Raw genomic sequence first — 17699 nt, 5'->3', positions numbered from 1 at the left:
AAGCTGATAAAAGGCGCTCAACACGGTGGCCACCGGTTTTGGGATATCGCTCCCATGGTGGAGGGGTATTTTACATAATTAAATTAGGTACTATGATGATAAGACCTACATCAACATCAAATAAAAGCTTATGACAATGGTTTCCACCTGATGGTCACCAAATATTGGATTTTACAACGGTCCCTAAGTGCGTGGATCTGTATGTGTATCCTGGAGATCAATCGCCAGATGATGACCCTTCCATTGCATTATTGTTAATCCCCTCTGGTCGATATGTGTCTTTATGATCGCCTGCACAGCAACCACACACAAGCCCTGCACACCAAAGGCCACAACCACTCTTGAACCGGGCATCATTTGCTGAAACATCGATGACGCTTTCCGATAGAGGGCGTGATTCTTTCAGACGCTTGTTCTCTTCTTCCACCTGTAATCACAAAATAGCAGACATGGATTATCTTTAACATGAAATATTCTGATATAATTTGAGCAGTTTAATTGTACCGTCTATGTCTGAAAGTGGCGGTGCACCCGTATAATGACACTGCACACTCACCCCCACTCCCAATTATTTGAATATTAATAGCGGTACATTTCTTCCAGAGCTTCTGAACAGGCGGTGGCGGATGCGATATCGCCATTTTTGACGTCGCCATTGGATCAACACATGATTATGATTATTTATTTGCCGTAATAGGTCAAGGTTCAAATGCCAAGTTGTGAAGAGGGTAGAGAGCATTAAATTTCGCAACGTCAACAGGCCAAAAGGGAAGGCGTCACATCCAATATTGAAAGTATTTTGGCTACATTATTTCTTTACTCTTTAGCCCCCGAAGTGTGTTGCAGGTGTGTCCTGCGCATGTATTGATCAGAACAGCGTTCCTGGATGATGCACAATTGTTTAAACGCGCTGATATTAGGTAATTGCGTTATAAATCCATTGACTTTATTTAGCAACATTTTCACCTCGGCCAATTTCTGCTTAATTGTCTTTATTTCTTCCTGAAGAGTTTCCATCTGATTCTGAGTGTTCACCGTACTGTTAGGCCTACCCGTGGTTAACGTCGTCATCGTCGGTGGTCCGTCTGGGTATTTGTAGACTGAAATGATCTGAAAGGATTTGAAACACAATTAATACAAATCAAAATAATGAAAAGATGTTGTTTTTGCAATGTGCATTGCATGGGGAATGCAGTTTGTTATCGGGTGCTTATCGGTCAGTGGCGTAACCAGTGCCGTAGCGTCATAGTCAATGTTTGCACTTTGGGACAATATGTTGTTTTTTGTAAACAAAACAAGCAATTGAAATTGAGTTCAATTGAAAAGCAGCACAAAAGACAACAAGCATGGTTGAGATTTTGGCAATAAGTTACTTTCAATTAACAACACATTGCTCTCACCAAACATCGTTGCTTTCAATAGGTAACACATTTCCAACCCTCCATTCCTATTGGTTGTCGCCACTAGCACTTCATTTATAAATTTCACACCGCATTGCTCATTGATGCAACAATGCATTGGGTTTATGCATGTACGTAGCTGCGTAGCGCAGTATTTATCAATAACTTGTGATTTTTTCTTTTTGTTTATGGGTAGATTGGAACCTACCTTTGGTACAAATACTATTATCAATGTAATCGTTGTACAAAATAGAACAACACAGCTGGTAAAGATATAGAGTATGGCTGGATCATTATTAATGACGAAACTGACGGATACCCCAATGGTACATAACACTATCACGTTATACACACTAATGCCGATAAGCTTGCTGTCATTCAGTGCAGATATGGTCACCTGGTAGGCAAATGATAATAATGATGATGATGATAATAATAATAATAATAATAATAATAATAATAATAATAATAATAATAATAATAATAATAATTACATCAAAAATTACACAATATTATGAAAGGATCAGTATTTGTTTTAAAAATTCCAGTGAATGGCTGGAGCGAACAGGTGACAGGCACCTCTAAGACCGCCCACGAAAACCAAAAAAGAAGGGAAGGGAAATATAAATTAGAGGGGGAAAATGCAGGTAAGTTACATTTGCCTGCAATTTGGACAATTACAAAAAGAGGTCCAAGTGCAAACAGAAGGTGCGAGCAAATTTGGACTGGTAAAACTCCAAAACTTGTTGCTTAAATGAAGCAACATAATTTGTATATCTGATAATACCAGGGAGCTGGTTCCAAATGGGCACCATACGCTGAACCCTTAAACCATACACGTACCCTTAAACACAATGATTATAATGGAGATATAGTTAGTTGCGCGGTTCAGCATCAACTTTAATCAGCTTAATTTTGCTCCAATACTGGTGGAACATAAACTGAGATACGTGATTCCCTCGCTACGCCAATACATGGACATACCTGCCGCGTTTCCCAAGCCAGAAACGCACCAAATATCAGCAACAATGCTTTATAGCTGTATAATGCTGCCAACCAGTAGATTTGGTGCTTACAGGAACAGTATTCATAGTATGGTATCAGTCGCTGATTTGGTACTTGTGGGTCGTCCTGTAAAAGGTGCATAGAATTTAATTCAGTAGGCTGGCTCCAAGAGGCTCATTGTTGGTCGAAACTGGAGCAACTAGTTCACTGTTTGTTGTTTTGATACGTTTTGGTTTGGTAATAAACATAAAGTTAATTTAAAACTGTTTAACAACACTCTTTTTCGAAAAAACCCTTCTCCGTCATCAGCAATACCGTCTGATCATCCACTAATCCTTCATGTTGAATGTTTACGGTCCCCTCCCTATGGCGTCTTTTACTTTGTGTGGTAGTACTTTGTTCTTTTAGGCGTTCTCCTAGGCCGAACGTATGATTTGGTCCGATAGTGCTATCGGTGTCCCCTGGGTACCGATGGCTCTTTTCATCGTGCATTGACATTTTTTTATAGATACAGTCTTTCTTTTTTATCACATAAATATCGGATGCAATCACCGCATGGTATTCGGTAAACAACGCCCTATTGATTTTCAAACTTGTTTTTTGGCGCAACGAGCATATGGTGTGGTTTGAAACCAGGGAAGAAGACGTAACTACCTAAATGGGAACGACAGCTGTGAACGCTTATAGATATACAATTCTCTACTAGAAACACCAAATTCCTACAACACAACACCAACATCGAGGATTGGCATAGAGGATCAGACAGTCAGTATCGCTGGTGACGGAACAGCGTTCTCCGAAAATGACGATAAACAAACGTGATCGTTGTTGAACAATTTTGAATTAGGTATGAAAGCAAAAACCTCGCTCTATTGGGTCGTCCCACTATGGCCCACTTAAATATGTCATTTGATCAAGCAAAATCAGTCGGAAGTCTTAAATATTGATTTTGAGATATAGCCAAACAAAGGAAATATTTTCTGTTGTTTCCTCGTGTTTTGAAAACTCTTTAATTGTTCATATCTTTTGAACTGGTTCACTTTCAATGGGGTATTCTGCAAAATGCAGCTTTGTAAATGCTTTTTACTATCCTATAAGAAATTTAAAATTAGAGTGAGGCCATTTTGGGCTTTCATACCTTAGTCTTTCATATATTGAACAGTACTTTTAAGGTATATCAATAATTATTTAATATTTGAAGGAGAAAAATTAAAGGAAAATTACACGTCGAACTTACAATTTCATTGAGGTCACGTTTGGCGATTTCCATCGGGTCGATTATATGCCACACGGCAAGAACACAGACATCGATAAGTAATAACACGAAAACCATGAGGAAGAGTTGCTGGTCTTTTATAATCTGTAATGTCAATATCGTTATTAATTCGGCAGAATGCCGAATCCTGATTCGGTTTTTGGTAAATTCATATTGCGCATGCATTATTATTTAATTAAAGAACAAGGGATCTATGCTTTAGCTATAGAGGGCGGCATGTCAATTTTTAACTGTTATTATCGTCGACCGTACTGCGATGCACCGTTAGCTAGTTAACCATATGCTGCCCTCTTTAAATAGCTATAATGGCCAAGCCTAGAGAGGGGGAAATATGCAGTGTTGCCTAATCGTTGCCTAAACATGTGCTTGAAACTTGCAATAGTCATTTGCACAGTAAACATGAGCAAATATATCATACGTACCACTCTTTTTGGAGTTTTAAATGCCGCTATCTTGTGCACTCGCCATGTTTTAGAGAACATTGATCCAAAAGCTAACACAAATCCCAGCGACAGGAGCCACACTCTGAGCTGGAAAAATCACATGACAAGAGTACGAGTACAATAGGGAAATAAATCCAGATTTTCATTTATTGGTGACAATGGTATATACACTCCTTATGGGTCACTTATTGGGAAAAAAATGTTATCCCATAATTCTCAGGTCAAAGATTTTACAAGGGTCAGAATTACTCAAATTTTACTAAAACCGAAATATTCTTCTGGTCACGAGGATTCAAAAATATATATTGTTTGACCTATCTACGACCGATCAGTCTGTAGTGATGTAATTGGTGAAACGGTTGAATGGGTAAGATTTGGGATCTACAAGGGTAAAACAGAAAATTGCCTCTGTTGTTGATAAAAATGGTTTCAATTTTATCCTTTTAATTAAATATAGGAAATCATTATTAACGTTTGCTTGCAGAACAGTCAATTGCATTATAACGTTTTTGGATGTTCCACTTTGTCTGCTTAATGGCCGGTATACTTTCTCACAATTGTTAAATTTTTTATCAGACTACAGTATATATTTGACACTTTTTTTCCAAATGGCAAATGTGCCATGGGCCGTTCTTATACTGGGACACTCAATTACCAAACCTTAATATTTACCTGACAAAATTGAGCTTCCACTGCCACTGAAACTAGATTAGAATCAAGGCCACCGACAAAAATAGTCGCATACACCAAAACACTCCCTAGTATGATCAGGTTGTTAAGATTGGGACTGGACATTTTAACAAATCTGGATAAAAAATAATTTAATACCAAATACATTATTCGATCTCATGTAACTACAAAATCACTATACAAAATCAATCAAATGACAAATCCATTAAGAACCCGTGAACATACAAAAATAACATGAGGATGATGACATGACAATGCAACATACACATCAAAGTGTCTTCGCACTTCACGTGATTGCAATTATTGCATTGTGCAATTATTATCGCACAATGGTATCACATAAAATGAAAATAAAAAGCACTTTCCTGTGTATGGTGTGGTAAGAAACATGATAAAGGACACTAATAATGATTTTGATGCAGATATTAGCTGAGATGGATATGTTGGTGGTAGTTGTAAATGGTGGTATTATTAGTATTTGTGGTTTATGTGGTTAAATTCGGCAACAGTGCATGGCACTCAAGTGGACGGGAAGGTGTGGTATCTGCAGGTAACTTGCTGCAAACATGTAAGCCTACATGTTGCAACAATAAGAAGAACAACAACACCTGGATTTTTCATGCTTGTAGACGAGGTGTTACGGTATAGTGCATCAGCATGATCAGTGGCAATACCGTGAATAGTTCAATACAATAACATATTCAAAACAGTTTACGAAAAGTCTCGCTTTTTCTTTGTCTGCGAGCTACAAAATGTAGATGAAATACTTCAATCAAAGTAATGTAATATTTATATTGTCAGCCGACAACAAAGACTTCAATCAGTGTAATGTAATATTTATATTGTCAGCCGACAACCTACCTTTTTTCCCTGTATCTAAAATTGAAAGCTAAGAAGAAGAGCGCCATCAGGATTCCAATAATAGCTAAGGAACTCATGGCTGCATACAGTGCAAAGCTTATCCCTTTATGCACACTTAAAACCTTTATGATAATCTTAGGAGTATGATCCAATGGTACATATCCTCCTGGTGAACAAAATAAAACAAATTATAACATTCTATCTATATAAATACATTTCATAAGTTAATTTGATATTGGACCTAAAACACAATGAAATGGTTTAAAGCTTAATAGCAAAATTTAATTTCAGAGTATATTTCTGACTTAAATTAATTGAAAAGGCTTAAACATATATGATAAGCATGGCGTGACCTAAATGATTTTACCATATACATGAGAAAGTGATTTTTCAAAGCAGGTATGGGTGTTTCTTCACTATAATTGCTGAACCATTTAAGGGGTACTACACCCCTCGATAAATTTGTGTCTATTTTTGCATTTTTCTCAAAAACTAATAACACCCTGGTAACAAAATTTATGTATAATATAGGGGCAAGGAATCCAGTTACTACACTGGAATTTTAGTGACCCAAGACAAGCGGTTCGTTGTTTATGATAAGAAATAAGGTACCGCTAGGATGTACCTCATTTTCTATCATATATACTGAACCGCTTGTCTTGAGTCACTGAAATTTCAGTGTAGTAATTGTTACCAGTGTGTTATTATTTTTTGAGAAAAATGCAAAAATAGTCACAAATTTACCACAGGGGTGTAGTACCCCCTTAATGAACAGCCTATGTTATTTAATCATTCGCCAAACAAACTGGTTAAATAATCCAAACATTTTCAAAATATTTCTCTTAACTATTAGTTTCTATGAGACAGAAAACTACCAGAAGTCGGGAGCCACTGATGGGAACTCAGCAATTGGCCTTTTCGGTAAATACCATAAGCCTTTGCGAGTACACCTGAGATGTCGTCATTTGACGTCACACCGCCTTGCAATGCGCAGTAACGATGTTCGATAAACGATGTGCGCATCGGCGCAGATCGGCAGAAAATGTCAATTGGGCTACTATGTCGTGGGTTTGGTAAGCTGGCAACACAAGTTGCGCAATATTCACAAGGCATTCATTTGGATGGTATTAACATCAGTACAGTATTAAGAGATAGCTGATTTGTTCTGCCTCTTGCAAAAGATTACAAAATAGAATATTATCAGCAATTTTGCTGAAACATACCTGGCCAAATAAAGTTTCCTACCATCTCAAAAACACCGCCTTCTTCGTTATCTGTAAACAATGCCACAGGCCTCTCAAGGAATTCTGAAAGAATGATAATGTTATCATCTATAATGAATCCCGGGGATACTCAGTTCGGTTTTAGTAGGGATGTGTCTCCAAGAATCTGAAAGTGGGCCCATATTTATAAAAAAATTCCAAAAACGATCTACCCAAAACCACATGGCCAAGATTCTTGGCCACATTTAAGCTAATTTCGCGAAATGTTTACAAAATTGCAAATAAATATGTACTTGATAACTATCAGTCTGCCTACAGAGCGAATCATAGCACCGAAACTGTGCTTCTTATTGTTCAAAGTGATATTTTTTCAACCACGGATAAGGCAATATCGTTGTTATAGTTCTATGTATGATATACTAAGGAGGATATTCCGGAGAGGGTACTGTCTAATTAGCATGCGTTTAATAGTTATTATACTAGCGTAGGATAAAGGCAATGTCGTTATTTTGGTTCTAATTGATGCACGATGTTTCTTTTAGGAATGCCAAATTACCACCAGAGTCTCTTTTATACGGTGTTCCACAAGGTTCGGTTCTCGGCCAAATTTATTCCTCTTCAATATACACTTGTCCGGTAAGGGGTGACCATAAGCAAACATAACATTATTTACCATTTTATGCTGACGAAAACCATTACTGACATTCAAGATTGGATGTCAACAAATTTCCTCACACTTAAATATGTAACTGTTCTTGGATCAAACAACAAAACTACAAGTGTTAAACTGGAGTTCAACACGAACGAATAATGTACCTCCTTCCATCCTACAGATAAATGGCAAAGGAGTATCGCATGATATTGTTCTCCAACCGTTGGCGGCGTCAGCAGTCATGTAAACACATTCATCAGCACCGTTAAGTTCACTTCCAGAAGGTATCCACATTCTATCACTAAACTGCGGGTCTTCCCATTCGTAGATTTGATTCATCTTTTTCAGACCAATAAACCTGCAACAGATTAACACGTTAAATGCATGAGAACTACCTGCCTATTGGTCAAAAAGAAGTTTTCATTATCAATTGGACCAATCAGCAACATTGTTAAAATAATTTCACCACGCCAAAAAATTGGGGTGAATTATTTGCAAAGCTCCCTTCTGATTGGTGATTAAAATGAAGGTATTATATAATTGACCAATCAATGGCAATGTTAGATCGGCAGGTAGTGCGTAAGGGGTTAATTGCGATATTAATTGCGGAGTGTATTAGGTGTCGTAAAGTTACCGGAGTCGGACGAAATATCTTTTACATTAAAAACCGTTTTTGAATTTTTAGCTCAACTTTGTGCATTTTTTGTATTCCATGGATCCCTTGATATACATTATTTTACAGCTGTTTGAAGCAACATGGGTCTATTCTTCTTGAACGATGCCCTTTTTCTGTTTTTTTTTCTCTGATTTACTGGGTGTAGTGCATTATCCGAGATAACCGCAGGCGATCGTTGAGTTACTGCAATCATGCATTAAGGTAGAGAGGTGTAAAATGCAGTAACTTCACGGTCAAGTGCGATTACCTTTACGAATGTGTTTGTATGAACTTCATTAGCTATTAATGCATGAACGTATTATAGGCCCCCTAGTCAAGCTCAATCGGGAAAGCACTGTAGATATTCATTCATTACCGCCATTCATTACATTACATTGACATGTCATTCATTATTGCCAATACAGATTTGTTTCATGAAATTAGCACAATCTTCCGTTTACTGTTTGAAAGGCCCTTTCAGTGATCCCAGCGAAAGTGCAAAAAAATTACAATTGTTTATAAATTACCTAAAAATGAAGGATTAGTCATTAAAATTGTCATTAAATATTCTTGAAATGAAAAAAATTAGGAAAACAGCAGTATTAACAAAGTTGAGGCCCCATTGAAATACGTGTAGCTAATTTATATACTGTCAGTTTATAAATTACAGATGCATGTTAATTGCCTTTTTTGTCTTAAGTACACAGCTTTCGGCTGAACCAATGTTACAATACTTTCTTATTAAATATATTTAGTTTCCTCTTGTAGCGAGTATGCGTTCCCCATTGTGTTTATTTGTTCTTGTGCAGGATGCGTATCCCCATTACCTACTTTAATGGCAATACATGTAGCACCAAAATCTGAATTTTGATGATTTTGTCGATCGTCGGGATGAGCAAATCACTGAATGGGCCTTTAATGCGTATTTAATATCAATAAGTACGCGAGCTTACTCGCGGTGTATACTCGTGCTTTACTTGTTTGTCTGCGAGATTGGAACAATTGCGCATTTTGCGGTCAACCTCCATTTGCATTCGCGTTTTAACAAATAATAAAATTTATATAATGGATCACGCGCATCGCGTTTATATTTGAGGTTATGAATGGACACTAATGGTGCACTAGATAACAAGATATTTAAAGTGTAAAAAACACGGCCACGTACCATTTTTGGCTTTCAGTGTTATCGCTGCTTCTCTGTAACGTTTCCATTATAAAGTCATACTCCGTTTCGTTTACAATAGCGGCTATAACCGACCCAATATTATTGCAATGCTTAGCTGCGTGCGAATATGAGAGGAATTGGTTCACAAATAAGAAACACTCTTCTTCATGCAATTTCCATGATGAATTAGCACAACCGGCTACAGAATAGAAACACACAGACACACAAAAGTTTAAGTAGAAGTGATGATGTAACAGGATTAACTACCATAGCAATAGCTAGTAAAATGGTATTCATTCGGTTTCACTGCCTGAACAGAATTGATCATGTCTCACCTCCTGTTTCAACCAAATCGACGGTAATACCTCTTATAGTGAAGGATCAACATTTAACCACAAATTGCCTCAAGCAAAACTCATATCTTGGGATCTAAATACCACACAAGGTCATTTTATGTAACTCATTGACCCATGTGTGTCATATAGTGCCTCTAGCTATAATGACATCTGGTGATCTGGTCAATTCATTGACAGATACTAACCTCAGGAGGATATTCAAATTTTGATCAATTCTCTTCAGGTAGTGAAACATAATGTGTTTTTAATTAATTGTGCTCAAACTTTTAGTCACTCAAAGTTGTGGGAACTTTTTGACGTGTTTATTATAGTACATTCATTACAGTAAACCATGTGTTAAATGATACCTTGTAATTGTCGGATTTGTATAATTCCTACACGGTCACCATCGTTAAAAGTAACAGGGCCCTGTGGAAATAAGACATGATAAACTACGTTATGTATAGATAAGTTGACTTGTGACGTCATTGTCTGGCAGTATACGCGCGCATCAACACAATTTCTATTGTTTTATGTTTTGTCTTCTTTTTTGCCTGGCAGTGTGCACGCGCATTACATTTTGTTCATGCAGGGTCCGTGCTTTTTAAAAAAAAACCACCACATCACAATAAGGCTATCGAACAGTGTAGTGGTTGTAGGCAGTTCACTCAAGCATATCGATATACCAGTTTCTTGCCTTTGTTGACAAACATTGAGGTCAACTCATCTATTGTGTTGTTCATCTGGTTAATATCATCACGTTTAGTTTAATCCTATATCACTACCTAGCAAACACAAAAACGTTTTAAAAACGTTTTAAATAAGTTATAGTTTGGCTTTTGGTTTAGGTAAAAACGTTTTAATAACATTAAAATGTCGGGTTATATAAAGGTCATGATAACGTTTTAAAACGTTTTGTATGAAAACACACTACAACAATATTTTTAATTGTTTTCAAAAATGTTATTGTAAACTATTTTTGCAAACATTTTTGCCAAATATTGTGTCAATACTTAAATAACATTATGTTAAAATATTTGAACCCAGCAAACAAAGAAATGTTCTTAAAATGTCTTTTTCAAAACCTTTTAATAACATTTAAATGTCGGGTTATATAAAGGTCATAAAAACGTTTTTAAAACGTTATTGAAAATATTTTGGGCAAACATTTTTCGCAAAATATTTTTTCAACCCCAAAATAACATTCTGTTTTTCAAGAATGTTTTTGGAATGTTATTAAAACGTTTTTATACGTTTTTATACCCTTTATATAACCCGATTTAAACGTTTTCTGTAAAACATTTTTGTTTGCTGAGCAGTAGATTATCAAAAAAGTGTTTTTTTAAGTTTATGAAACTGTTTAATACTCTTAATATACCCTTTATATAACCCGACATTTAAACGTTTTCTGACAACCTTTTATAACCTTTTGCGAATGATGTCGAAAACGTTTTGTGTTTGCTAGGTATCGATCCCCCGATGGGTACCGATGTCTCTTTCTGACATACCCTAGAGATGCAATAAATGTATATAAGAATATTTGTATAGTGTTATTAATGCTATCGTTTTTTATCGAAATAAAACCATACACTTAGCATCTTCTAGAAAAAAAATATAATGTAAAAGGTGTCACAAGCATACGATGCGTGATGCGAGTGTCCGCAGATTAATGTCATACCGATACTCCGGTAAATCTTGTTTCATTCAGCAATTCAAAGAAGGTTCGTCCCATTTCTTTGTCATCATAGGTGAAATCTTCCAATCGCAGTCCTTTTGTTTTAAGAACTGGCACAGCCTTATCAAGCATCAATGCAATAGCCCAGGCAGCATCGTAACCTAACGGACTATAGGATTGCCATTCATAGTTGGACCATTTTGGAGCCTTTAGGTAATCAGTAAGCATCTCTACGTATTGTGCAGCAGTCTGTTGAGAAAGAGAGATGTCAGACAGGAAAAGAAATAAAGAAAACAAAAGAAAAATGAAGGAAAGAAATGAAGGAAGGAAGGAAAGGAAAGAAATGAAGGAAGGAAGGAAGGAAGAAGAAAGAAAGAAAGAAAGAAAAGAAAGAAAAAGAAAGAAAGAAAGAAAGAAAGAAAGAAAGAAAGAAAGAAAGAAAGAAAGAAAGAAAGAAAGAAAGAAAGAAAGAAAGAAAGAAAGAAAGAAAGAAAGAAAGAAAGAAAGAAAGAAAGAAAGAAAGAAAGAAAGAAAGAAAGAAAGAAAGAAAGGAAGGAAGGAAAAGAGTATAGCGCGCAGTGTCAACCAAAACTCGATAAAATTCAGCTAAAAAATTGGACAAATCTATCTATATTATATGAACAAAAGTATACGCCAAATTGACTTTCGGCTAAAATCCAATACGATCATCACAAGATTACCGCTTAATATGAAGAAAACTAACAATCATAACTATCAAGTTTAAAGTCTATATCCCTTAAATCCCCACACACATACCCACCCCCACCCCCACCCAAAAAAATAACACACACATCCCCACACCCCCACCCACACACCCCCACCCAAAAGTAATTTCTTACGGTCGGCCTTTCTCCCTGATAACGTGGTAGGTTCCCATATCTATCACTTAAATGAGCGCAACAGAATGGATCTACGATTAGTTGAAGTCATTTAGGTGTAAACACAAGTGAGGGAATGGTTTAGTCATCCAGTAGTTGTAAACAGAATTTGTCGTAAATTTTGTTAATTGGGATTTTTGCATTTTCATATAGAGTATGTTAACATGAATTTTATGAAGAAAAAATTGTATGGTTCGAAAAAGGCGATATCAAGGTATGAGTTTCTGCAATTTATTTTACATGGCTGTTTTTGGTCTTACAGTAAATTCGTATTTGCCGACATACCCCTAAAAACTTTCTTTAAGATATCGGAAAAGATACTCACAATATTTGCAACAGACAGGTCAGAACTGGTACTTAGTGGCAAACTCTCTGTAGAGATATAGTATGAACTTCGAGCAGCTTTACGCATTTCTTGTAAAGTACAATGCACGAATTCATCTTGTACTTCCCACCATTTTTGTTCGTACCATCCTACTAACATCCACACGTAACCATCGCCAACCATGTTGTTCTTGTAAGCCTATTAAAATTTGCAAACAACAAAAATATATATCAATTAATTATAATAACGACACAAAAATGAAAGAAAGAAGTGCCCCTCTGACATAAAATGAAAGAGAAAATCTGGAGGGCAAAGGAAAAGAAAAGGGGCAAGGAGCCCCCTATCCACCAAAATTCTCCCCAATCATGGGCCAAAATAGTGTAAAATACAATTTTTTGCGAGCTATGCGCGCACATTGTCACTATAAAGCCCTTTTTATCCCGATCATGGGCGAAAATAATGTAAAATACAATTTTTTTTCACAATAAAGCCCTATTTGGAAGATCGAAGAAATGTACAGTCTCTTTAAAAAACAAAACCGGTATATGTATTGTATGATGCAACTGCATTTTTTTTTGGTCTGTGCCCCGAAAAAATATTTTGCCCCCTCTGACCAAGAAAGCTGGCTACGCCCCTGAGTGACTGACCTTATTGTTTACTTTCTTACACAAAGGGATCGCACAAGGCAGTAAGGGGCAGCATTAAGGTTTATATTTCGTTTTCATCCCTCCAATTACAAGAAATATATATTTTGTGCAAAATAGGGAAAACCTTTAAAATAATGACAAGGTATGAGGAGCAGTGGACAAGGCACCCTTTACATATGGTAACTGTGACACCCTTTACATATGGTTTTAATAATACAACTATACTAAATCAAGCAAAAAAGACATCATGTATAATCTACTACATTAAGGAATCGGATATCAACGGTTGCACAGAATTTTTGTGGGACATGAGAGCACATCATATTGTATTCTGAATACGAGGAATGTCCTTCTCATATCAAATAATGTTGATTTTTTGAAATTCGCAATATAATACAAATTTTATGGCAAATTACTAAAAATGTATATTTTTTATATTTTACAGTCCTTGAAGTAAACTTTATAATGATATGTACTTGAAGTGTATGTAGCTGTGAGGAAAAGCCGTCTACGGTATCATTTGAAAATTTAACCTTTCGTATTAAAGATACACATTTAGTTAATTATAATTATATCAATAATGATAGTGACAATAATGATATTGGAATTACACAAATTGTAAAAGGATTAATTTGTAAAAAAAAAAAAGTCCGATCAGAAATTAATTTAAAAAAATCAATGTTCCATTAGTCAAAAGTGTAGCAACTGATGAGATGCTTTTTAATATTAGATTTAAAAGATGACACGAAGGGACATAATTGGATTGATTGTAGAAGTGACCCCGGGGGAAGTGAATTCCACAGAATATATCACCAAGTTTACCTTTGGTTAAATTAACACGGATGGTACTTGTCTTGTGAGATGATCGCCCGGGATGATCGTGAATACTTTCGTTTGTAATGAATGAAATAAGTCATTTAGAGACAAGTCAGTTGGAAATAATTTGTGGTGGAAATCGGATAAGTCAGTTGGAAATAATTTATGGTGGAAATTAAACATGAGCGTTCCCAGTTGAGTGTGTTTAGGTGCTTGAAGAGTGGTTCTGCATGAGCCAGCCAAAGAGAGTGTACGTGCAGTTCTTCTAGTTGCTAGTTGTTCTTGTCTGCCCAGATTATATTGCAGTATGAGATGTATAGGGAACCACAAAGGTGTTGTAGAGTTTAATGATGATTCCTGGAGAAGGAAAGGACCAACTTTATTGTCCGGCTGCCAAATTTTGCCACAAAAGCTTGTTTTGGTGTCCATAGTTCTGTTTTTGATGGATATTGCTTCTCAAGACATTGGGCATCTTGAGATATGGCGGGTCAAAGTTCACAACAGCATTTGAGCAATTTGAATTTTGACCTCTGTATGAACTTTGACCCGCCATATCTCAAAATGCCCAATGCTGACAGAGGTCCAGTAAACTTATTTTTGAAGTGGTCTTGAGAAGCAATATCTATCAAAAACAAAACTATGGACACCAAAACAACGTCATACCCACTGGCAGCATGACTATTACGGATAATGCCATTATTATTTAGAGGCTATTTTAGATATATGGGACGTATGAGACTTCCAGGAAATAATATCGTCAATTCCTATGCCAAGATATTTGGCTGTGTGGACTTTTGCTAGTTTGTTAATATTAACATGAATGTGAAAATTATTTTCCTTGTGATGTTTTGCAATATATTTATTTTTAAAAACCATGAAATTATCTTTTATTTTTAATTTAATGAGAGTTTACTTAGCCTAAACCAGCTAGAGATAGTTTCCAATTCAATGTTAATTGCGGTCCTTGTAAGAAAGAAACACCGCATATGATTGATGTCATTTCAAATGAGGTTTTATTTAATACAACGAATTGTTTCCTATTATTGACATAAACTACTTATCCAATCATTAGCAATTACGCTAATGCCGTAAGTATCAAGTAAAGTAAGTAATGTACCATTAAAATTATTGTAAGCTTCCTCAGGGTCATCAATATTATTTAATCAAATGTCTGTCGGATATAGAAAATTGAGGTCTTTGATGTTAAGGGATGAGCCTATAGGAATAACGACCAAACAAAGAAATTCTTGTTTATGCCGTAATATTGTAGTCTTTCAACCCTTTCACAACTTCAGCTGTGTAACTTACACAAATTCGCGCTAAAAAGTGGTTCTTTTAATTTTAGAAAATACATTAATAATCGCGTTGGACTTTTCGTACTGATCGTACTATAAGTGACCACCAGCCTATAATTAGGGGGGTGTGTTATTTCACAAAGTTGCAAGTACAATTTTTACCCCCAGCCCAAAATATGGAGAGAACCAATATAGACTAGAAAAAATCAGTTTTAGTGAAATTGGAATATTGTAACCCCCCCTGTACATGCCCTCCAATGTGAAACCTTGCAATGTGAAAAATGCATTATACAGTCATTAAACATAACAGTATCAGCAAGAATTACAAACACAATGACATACAGTGGAAAACAAATTATTTTGATGATTTGGACTCACTCAAGAGGCTTATCTCTACTTGTCAGGGTTGTGATTTTTCCTTTTTTCACCCAAATTTTGGGATTTTATTCCTGATTTCATGACTTTTGCTCCCAATTTCAAGATTGGTTCAAATAGTCTTGGTTTAGGTAAACGTAACTCACCCTTTAAAGTATATCTACTTCAAGTGAATAATTGCATGATAGTGGCATCTGCTTTTGCTGTGACATTTTTAAATACAGTGTCAGATTAATATGTTTTTTTTGTGGTCTTTTAGAAGTCTAAATATGTTGCTGGTTTTTGGTAAAGACATAGCGAACTTCAGGGTAACCCCCCCCCCCCAACTGTTATTTTGTCAATGTCATCATTGTCACTCGTAAGGTATCGTTCCTTTTCTGCAACACTTGTAAATGGTCCTCCCATTTTTTTTCAGTGTATCCAAATCCTTGTTCCTTCTTTTATCAACAGCGACATTTAATAGCGATTTCTTTTTTCTGCAGTCCTTCTTTCACAAGTGCTTCTTGCTTTATCTTGTCCATTCCCTCATTATCTCTGGTATAGTGCTGTGTGCCACTTTAGTATAATCTTGGAATGACCCACTAGGCCTTCCTTCAATCAAATCTGGCGATTTGCATTTAACTTGTGATGATGAGGTGATTTGTGTTCTAATCACACTATAGACTGGGATTACATGTGACGTCATTGCCAGGCAATTGGTCTCTATTGTTCCTTGCCCGGAAATGTGCCCACGCAGTCAGGGACCGTGCTTTTAAAACGCCCGCCAGATCACAATAAGGCCATTGAACTGTGTAGTGGCCATACGTACTCGTTGAAGTATAACGGTAGCACGTTCCCTTACCGACTAATTATTAATGTGTGGAAAGGGGTCAGGGACGGTATTCTGATCATTCTAATCCTTTCTTTTGAGGTCAATAGATAAAAGAAAGGCCTTGAACACAGGTGCGGAGTTGTAGATAATATTTAATCATCAAAGCTGCTGGCATAAGAAATTTCGAGGAGGCAACGCTTATTATTTCTTGTAAACACAATCTAATGTGGTACTCACTACATGTAGAAGGCCGGGCGGGTCTGGAAATTAGTGCATGAAGCTAGTAAAGATATATCTTCATGTTCAGTTTAATCAATTAAAATACTATGGCAGGATATAAAAAAAATCGCGAGGCATTCTTTCTTGTTATGGACGACAAGTATTAATTTTTATATTATTATGACAAAATCCAGTCCCTTCTCAATTGAATAGGCTCCGAGATTAGACTTTCCTTTCCAAAAATAAATTATATGGCCTAGAGGACATGATATAGGCCTAATCTAAACCCATATTCGGTATCCAGAAACCTTCACAGTCCGAGCGGCGTTTGCACTCGCATCGCATTAAACTAGACAAAGTTCGCTAAACTGAGGCCTGCTTCAATTGCCAACCTTTATCGAGGGCGATTTGAGGTTTCATAGTCATCTATTACCTATACCATTTTCACCCCGATGTGGCAGTGATGTCAACGCGTTGTGAACAGCTGTTTCGCTCTCGCATCTATGCGGTGTCTTTAAGCGCGTGCGTATGTACACCAGCGCCATCGAACTCCAGCGAGTGATGCTGCGCCTAATAAAATTCGTATAATGCCCCTGCATATTTTTCCTGCCGCTTGCCGCTGCGGCAAGCGGCAGAGCGTTTCAACCAATGACAAGCCTTGATTGTGTCCGATTGTCTGCAATGCGCGTGCGCCACGCCGCTCATTGCAAGCGGCAGGGTAGTATGAAACCAGCTTAATACTGACGTGACCCCGGATGTGACGTCACTGTCACATCAGGGTGAAATGGTATTGATCAACGCAAACCAGCCAAATTTGTCATAAGTTTGAATAGCCATTAGAAAAACCGTGAATATAGTGTCAGAAAGTCTTACACATCTTAGTATAACCTTGTCGTTAGTGTGATACTGAATGCAGCGCCATATTTGGAATA

The 17699-nt window shown here is 36.6% G+C and overlaps 1 protein-coding gene across 1 annotated transcript in view; it reads right to left on the bottom strand.

Annotated features, from left to right (window-relative positions):
* Positions 1-217: 217 nt before the first annotated feature.
* The window catches only part of LOC140140385 (gamma-aminobutyric acid type B receptor subunit 2-like), a 33228-nt gene continuing 15746 nt past the window's right edge, over positions 218-17699 (bottom strand). Inside the window, exons 5-17 of the mRNA XM_072162145.1 lie at positions 11384-11629; positions 10074-10134; positions 9371-9569; positions 7715-7908; positions 6899-6982; positions 5676-5841; positions 4797-4929; positions 4104-4211; positions 3643-3765; positions 2385-2531; positions 1609-1797; positions 967-1110; positions 218-427 (exon numbers count right to left, since the gene is read on the bottom strand). Coding sequence (XP_072018246.1) covers positions 218-427; positions 967-1110; positions 1609-1797; positions 2385-2531; positions 3643-3765; positions 4104-4211; positions 4797-4929; positions 5676-5841; positions 6899-6982; positions 7715-7908; positions 9371-9569; positions 10074-10134; positions 11384-11629 — 2004 coding nt within the window. The remainder of the gene's footprint in view (positions 428-966; positions 1111-1608; positions 1798-2384; positions 2532-3642; positions 3766-4103; positions 4212-4796; positions 4930-5675; positions 5842-6898; positions 6983-7714; positions 7909-9370; positions 9570-10073; positions 10135-11383; positions 11630-17699) is intronic.

This window comes from Amphiura filiformis, chromosome 19, assembly GCF_039555335.1.
Source record: "Amphiura filiformis chromosome 19, Afil_fr2py, whole genome shotgun sequence".
Lineage (NCBI taxonomy): Eukaryota > Metazoa > Echinodermata > Ophiuroidea > Amphilepidida > Amphiuridae > Amphiura > Amphiura filiformis.
The sequence above is the reverse complement of the archived record's forward strand: the minus strand, read 5'-3'. Positions and strand labels throughout refer to the sequence as shown.